The 7,686-nt window shown below is 42.9% G+C and overlaps 1 protein-coding gene across 1 annotated transcript in view; it reads left to right on the forward strand.

The window, feature by feature from the left end:
* The window catches only part of trpc7b (transient receptor potential cation channel, subfamily C, member 7b), a 31,382-nt gene extending 24,614 nt beyond the window's left edge, over positions 1-6,768 (forward strand). Inside the window, exons 8-12 of the mRNA XM_068740182.1 lie at positions 4,211-4,406; positions 4,753-4,974; positions 6,089-6,169; positions 6,298-6,373; positions 6,629-6,768. Coding sequence (XP_068596283.1) covers positions 4,211-4,406; positions 4,753-4,974; positions 6,089-6,169; positions 6,298-6,373; positions 6,629-6,768 — 715 coding nt within the window. The remainder of the gene's footprint in view (positions 1-4,210; positions 4,407-4,752; positions 4,975-6,088; positions 6,170-6,297; positions 6,374-6,628) is intronic.
* Positions 6,769-7,686: the final 918 nt, after the last annotated feature.

Raw genomic sequence — 7,686 nt, forward strand, 5'->3', positions numbered from 1 at the left:
GTGAATGTGAAGGGAGGAAGCATGGACCACAGGACACTCCTACCTCCACTCGACGATAGGAATACTGTTAAGGAAATGTCACGACCCACCCTACTATGCTTCTGATTGCCTCGGCATAATGACGACATTTCTTACTTCAACTCTCACTTGAGGAACCTCGAGTACATGAGAAATGTCATCGTCACACCGAGCCTGTCATAGGCAGAGGAGGGTGGGTCAATGCGTCATAATAGTCTTGGATCTTTATGGAGGGAATGCTGGCCGTGGCAGAGCTCTCTGATCTTATCACAGAGGGATAGGGGATTACATCAAACATATAGCACCCCAGCATGAACCTGTCTGGCAATGTCCTGGATATGTCCTAATACCACGAGTTCAGCTGCAGAGGCTACTCCCCTAATGACGCCTCAACTGATAACGTGCCCAAAGCATTCATTCTAGCAAGAAACTTGCATTAAGGTTGAGAATCACAAAGTTGAATCAAGCAATAAATGATATACGACAGCAACGATGGTCACACTACGACCAGAAAACACTTTGCGTTATAGCTGTAACCTGCAGACTTTGAAAATCCATAAAACAATCTACAAAGCAGAGGCATCTGTCAATGAGCTAACGGGCCAGCTGCCAGTTGTTCTCTATACATATCCCAGCAACGTGATAACTGGATGGATTATTTTGACATTGATTGACTGTCGGTGGCAACTTGGTTCATTTCAGAACCTATTCCAACCCTTGGGAAAGGAATCAATTCCTTCAAAATGCATGGCTGGTCTAGTCAATTGATAGTTTCAACATCCTTTGGAGCAAATACATTTTTTTTTTCCATTCAAAAATGACTATCTATATCATGTTGATGCTCTTGGGATGTTAAAAGCTAGAATGTAAATGCACACAGGTGCAGGTCAAATGTACCCCCCTTACGAGACCCTATGCCCCCAAATCCCACAGCGTATTTAAAAATAACAAGTAGACAAGTACGGACATATTCTCCTGTTGGTCGCATGCACTGCTTCAGCAAGTGGATACATTCTGTGGGATGTGTTCGAATCTTCGTTAACAGTTTTAGTGATAAATGAACAAAACGAAAGGATTTTTAAACTGGCTGCTATTTTTTTTTATTATAGGGGGTCAGAAATTAGTCCCAAGACGTGGGTTAGTGCTGCTTACAATAATAATAAAAAAAAAGATGAAGGAAGAAAAGATCAGGCGACAAAGGAGAAGGCAATTCTAAAAAAAAAAAAAATAGTTCAAAGACGTTGAGGTCAATTCCCTATCAAAACATTTTTAATTGCTCATCTTGTGGAGTTATATTCCCAACTTAATAAGATTTGTTTCACAACTTGCCTCAAGACATGCAACAAAACGGTTTCTGTTGATTTGCTGTCTTTATGTCTCAGTTTAAGCCCTGTGGTCTGTCACACAAATACGCACACGGCCTCATGAAATGCAAACACATAACATTTGTTCAATTCCTTGTTCTGGTTCCCTCGCTTTCTGTCTCCAAACACACTCAAAGGATGAGCGGCTGCATGCTTTCAATCATTCATTAATTCAAAACTGATATATTGGCACTATGATGACAGCTCTTTTGAATTTAATGTTTAAAGATATTTCATCCGCACATGCATGCTGGAATAGTGGTCGAGAGGAGAGGAGAGATTAATATCTTCCTAATGACAGAAGGTACGAAGCAGGGAGACGGAACAGAAAATGAAATGCAGTCCTTTAGAAAATCTAGATTTGCATTTATATACAGCCAATGTCACAGTAATTCTACAGATAAAATAGATTGATACAGAAATGGCTAAAAGCTGTTCGGATGAAAGACTGAAAGAGCTTGAGGAAGGGAGGGAGGGAGATGCGGAGAAAGATATAAAAGCACTGTAATGGGAATGTAATGAGAAAATGGGTGCGAGAGAAAGAGAAACCTAATGAGAGGCAGACATGAGAAAGAAGGAAGAAGATAGAAAGAAGCAAAAACAAGTGACAAACACAAAGCCACAGAGATGGGGGGGGGGGGGTGTGATTTTTTTCAGATGGTGATTGGGTTTAGACTGATCCCGCAGAGCTGAGGTGACTCACCAGTCTCCCCCCAACACGCACTATGCTGTCAGTGTGTGCGTGTGTGTGTGTGCTTGCGTGCACGAAGACACCGTATTGGGCGCTGCCAATCTTAATGATAGATGATAACACACTGTCCATCTCTGTCTCCAGATGCCCACTGTCCCTGCTGATTCACTGCCTGGTGTACAATTCTGCACAACACACACACTCTCTCACACACACACACACACACAGAGCACTGAGCATCTCATTTGTTCAGTTCCTCGAACACGTGGAATAAACCAGTATCTCGGCTAGTAGGAGCAAAAAGCTATTTATTGATCAGATTGTCAATCTCACTTTGACCCAGAGAGCTATCTCACAATAATTCCAATGCTCAGAAACTCAGGAAAACAGTGTCCAGTCTGGAAGAAGACTTTCTACTCGCATGCAGTATATATCTTCTCCTTACCACGGTGTATTCAGGATGGAGGTGGAATGCATGCTGTCAAGACCCACATGGTTAACTCATATGGGGGCCATAAGGAGGGGTTCTCTTTCCATACTGCTGTCCTGACACACACATTTCTAACAGACCTTTTGTCATTTCAATTTAGCAGCCAAGCTGAGCAGACGGGCAGTGTGCAGGAATAGTCTGCTACTTATTGAGAGTGTAATTTTAACAATTGCTGAGGACACTTATCCCTGCAAGTGTCTAAATTCAATAGCACATTAAAGTGGCCTGTAATGGAGCCCTTCATCAGTATCTACACTCACGATTTCTGAGCACAGAAATCTAAATCAAATGCAAAATTTGCCCGGGTGTGAAGGAGAGCTGGGGAAGACTAGAATATTTAGATTAAAAAAAAGATAATTGGAAAAATTGCATAATCTGGACCAGATAATTGTCCTATTTTAAAGTGTCTTATTTCAAAGACGTGGACAATGTTTTTTTTATCTTGTGAGAGAGGTTCCAGATAAGTGATTTAAAGGAGGGAAGCTGAAAATAAACCAAAATCACCCTTTGCAGCTCTCCTGATTGCATGATAGGCTGTGGATATGTGTGATGGTGAGGGAGAGGACGATGTTGCTGAACATAGCATTTGGTTGTCGTTTGTCTCAGAGCAGACTGATGGCGAGGACGTCTAACTCAAAGGACTGATGCTATTCAAGGTTGTCACTGATGTTCTTCTATTAGTCTCGTTATTTGCTCATCTCATCTCTCTTTTTAAAGACCAATAAAAAAAGAGAAGCGGAGTCTTCTGTGGTTGAGAGAGAGCGATTGCACCTCAACACAATCTTCAACACTCATTATAAACTCTATGAATAGCTAGAGGTTTGATGCATAGATCCAGGTTATCAGTGATTCGACACATAATATCACAAGTGTCTTGAAGGTTGAATAGTGGGGTTTTTTTTGTCTGACTGAAAGGTTAAAGCCGACGAACGCAGAGGGGTTTGTTTCCATTGGTCTGTAAGGATGATGATGATTCATATATTTATTAGATTGAATGTTAGAGCAGTACAAGTACAGTCAAACAATAGTATGTATTACAGTACAAGTACAGTCAAACACTCTGTCTAAGAGGAGCATTTCAAAAAAGCCCTTGCGGTCTTGTTTCCATTGAAAGGAAGACAGGTGGACCGATTTATCTGTTTGTGTCTGTTTTCTAATACATTTTTAAGGTTGCATTTTTTTGCTCTCTGCTTGCAAATGAAACTGCATCTCTGAGAACTGAAGCTGGAAGCTTCCTACAGCCACAGACCCACATAGCTTCTCTCCCCGCAGCCACGTGCCAACTCCAGCCCCCCCAGCAATCCCAGCAGGAGGCTTCTACCTCCTTGCCACATGCCAGTCAAGGAATATTTACTGGCAGACACGTACCTGAATGTTAATGTTGACAGGTCTCACAACGTCTTTGCTGCTTACATGTCTCGAATGCCTACGTTTCACTGTGGAACCCAGGACAGAACATGCTTTATTTTCTAAATGAAAGAACAGGAAATGCATAATGGTTTCAGGACTCATCAGGTATTTCATCAGTGCCACATCATAAACCCCACAACTGTGTGTTTGTATTTGTGTGAACGCGCAATAAGCTGCTAACACAATTCCTTGTCCACTGATTTCTCACTGCTGCATTTTCTCCTTCATTCCCTCCAGGGTTGAGGAGAGTTTTAAGACTCTGTTCTGGTCGATTTTTGGGCTCTCTGAAGTGATCTCAGTGGTTCTGAAGTACGACCACAAGTTCATAGAAAACATCGGCTATGTGCTATATGGAGTCTATAACGTCACAATGGTGGTGGTTCTTCTCAACATGCTTATAGCCATGATCAACAGCTCATACCAGGAGATCGAGGTAAGTAAGTTGATCAGTGTCGCTTTGTATCCACTCAGTCTGCTTATGAGAGTGAGAGCTAAAAACATCACAAATCAAACGTGTTAAGAGTTATTCCAACATGCTTAGATGACTGAAACTTACTTTTCTGCAAGAAATCTGGGCTGTCTGGCAGGGTCCAAGTGAGGCTTATTTCCCACAAACACAGAATTACATTTGTCTTTATTCACACATAGCACTAGGACACATTAGTTTCCTGTGTTAAATGGTTGATAAATCTGTTCTAACATTGGTTTTATCGTTTTGCCTCGACTGTCTTCTTGACCATGACACGATATTATCAGTGCATGTCGGCCTGTCTCTGCAGGAGGACGCTGATGTGGAGTGGAAGTTTGCACGGGCCAAGCTGTGGCTGTCCTACTTTGATGAGGGTCGCACACTGCCCGCCCCCTTCAACCTGGTTCCCAGCCCAAAGTCGTTCTACTACCTGGTCCTCCGCATCAAGTCCTGCCTGATATGGCTCTGCAAGGCCAAAAGCCATCGGCAAAACAATGAATTGGAGTTGGGCATGCTAAACCAACAGGTCAAGGTCAGCATGGAGATTCCATTTAGATTCACTTAATGGACTGTTAAACTCAGCGAAGGGGCCAATCTACAGTGGGTGTCTTTTTATAGGCTTGGGTTAACTGCTTGCAACTGAAGAGATATAATGCGTTTGGGATGCATCATGCATTTACACAGCTTCTTCCTATCAAGAATTGTCCACCCAAATAGAATAACTGCAATGAAATGAGATTCTCAGGTGAAGAAAATAACAAACCACCTTATACAGAATCCATCTTATTTGATGGACTTGTCCACAGGCGTGTGTCTCTTTCCTCAGGTCAAACGGTTCTTAGCTATTAGTCAGGTCGTCTGACCTGTCCGACTGCCCAGGCAGGTTTCAGGGTGGAAGGAGCTGACTTGCATCCATCTACTTCTGAGACTGCCGAAAGTTCTCTCCTGCCTTAACTGTTCGAGGGAATTGCCAAGCAGCTAGAACAGGCGATCAATGCTTTAGATCAAATTTGACCCGAAAGCTTGATAGATAATGTCATCTAAGATTCGGAGAAGACAGAGCGACCGCTCTGAATCTGTACAAAAGTTCCTCGGTTTTAGGGAAGTTAAGAATAGAATAGAAGCGAATTATGTTGGGTTATAGTCGCCGCATGTCCAGACAGTCGGACATGGAGTTTGTTATTCCATAATTCCAGTATTAATGACTGAGCCTCTTGTAATTCACATTAAATTGTTCAGTAATTACTCTACTTTATCAGACATATACAAATGAGTTTATCTGAAAAACAGATAATCAGTATTCAGGAGTCAAAAGCATAAACCAATAAGATCAATAAGGGACTGTGGGTGACTGAATACCTCTGCTAAAATTGTGTCTATGTGCCATATTATGGATAGTCATTTCATAATGCTATTCATCACAGCAGAAAAACTTGTGTCCACTCTGTTAAAGATATTTTGACACCTCAGTGCAGAAATAAAGTGGAAGATATATAGAGCTTTGGATGCAAGTATTAAAGCAAAGCCTTTTGTTGTTTTGTTTGGCAATGCTTTTCCCCCACTGACACCCTTTTCAGATGCTTCAATTATAGAAGACTATTCGACCCTGAAGTGTGATGTTAACGCTTGACTGTTGTCTGCAGCAGGATGAGTGCTTCAGGTCTTATCCGCGCCCGGGGGAAGAGTTCACCCCGAGACGATCTAGAAAACTCCCAACCAGATATCAGGTAAGACACGGGGTGAAGGATGAGTGGAAAAGAGCAAGAAGCATAAAGGATGAAGAAAATGTTTGAGGAAAAACAGAGCATCACACTTGCCACATTGGTTGTATTTAATCTTTCTGTCCTCTTCATAGAACATCATGAAACGCCTGATTAAGCGCTATGTCCTTAAGGCTCAAGTGGACAGGGAGAGTGACGAAGTCAACGAAGGTAAAAGTCCCCTCTTCATCAAAGCGTGCTGTCATTGTGCCATTGTTTGCTCAGGGAACGTGCATGCATCAATATATGCAAAGATTAAAGGTGAGGTGTGCGTGTGTGTGAGAGATGGTCATGGAATGAGGTCGTCGTGCATATGCTCGTGCATTCCAATAGGACAGGTTTGCGGCCTTGTTAAACGTAGACATGTCTGCATATCCTCTGGTTTACAAGCCCTGACTCTTGTCTCCATGTCTGACTGCGTTGTAGGTGAGCTGAAGGAGATCAAGCAAGACATTTCCAGCCTCCGTTACGAGCTCCTGGAGGAGAAGTCGCAGGCTGCCGGAGAGCTGGCTCTGCTTATCCAACAACTTGGTGACAAGTTTGGCAAGAACACCATGAGACACTGACAGAACTTGCGAGATGGGGACAGGGAAAGCAATATGTGAAACAGGAAGGGAGGCTTGAATGCAGGGTCCACGTAGATATTTTTTTTAAAGACCTTGGTAAAAAATTGGAAATGGGAACAAAAGGGGAGGGAAATGGTGGGAAAAACAAATAAAGCACAGATAGAAAATATGCTCAGTCAAAAGACGAGTTGGTGTGTTTATGCAATGGCCAGTTTGGGGGGGGGGGGGGGGGTGTGAAAGCAGGAAACGGCAAGTGTGAGTTTAAAGGGTCAGAGTTGAAGTGAACGCAGTTGGAGTGGCTTTGTGTTGTCAGCTGAATGCCAATTAAAAGCAAGGTCTTCGGCGGAGTGAGAAAGAAGAGGGAGACCGAGGCTGTGGTGGGGTGAGAAGCATGAGAAAGAGAACTTCAGCAACATGAGAAATGAAAAGGCATTACGGGTCGGGACTGAGGCAGTCCAGTAAAAAGGACCAACATGTTTTCTGCCAAGAGATCTCGGCACGTTACCCCACTTGAAGGAGAGAGAGAGGATGACACGGAGGGTCTTTCTAAGAAAAGGCATAGCGAAGCCTCTCCAGGTACTGTATAGCCCTTTATATACAGGCTAATCTAATTAATGCATTTCAACCCATGTCTCCTAACTTAGAGCTCCGATGATTCAGGGAAAGGCAGGATGTATGTCTCACTTAGAAATGTAACGTTACCCTCGTATTGTTGTGTTTGTCAGAGAGCTTTATATGTCCAACTAACACACATAGACAAATGTGGACTTTCTCCAATAAATCTTCCTTTAGAACTATTTGACTTTGAATTCCGGGGGGGGGGGGGGGGGGGGCTATAACCTTACTCCAGACAGCTTACCTTTAGCCTGACTGTTCCACGTTGTAATAATGGCTCATGAGAAGCAAGCACAGATAGTT

This window comes from Brachionichthys hirsutus, chromosome 6 (genome assembly GCF_040956055.1).
Source record: "Brachionichthys hirsutus isolate HB-005 chromosome 6, CSIRO-AGI_Bhir_v1, whole genome shotgun sequence".
NCBI classification, from domain to species: domain Eukaryota; kingdom Metazoa; phylum Chordata; class Actinopteri; order Lophiiformes; family Brachionichthyidae; genus Brachionichthys; species Brachionichthys hirsutus.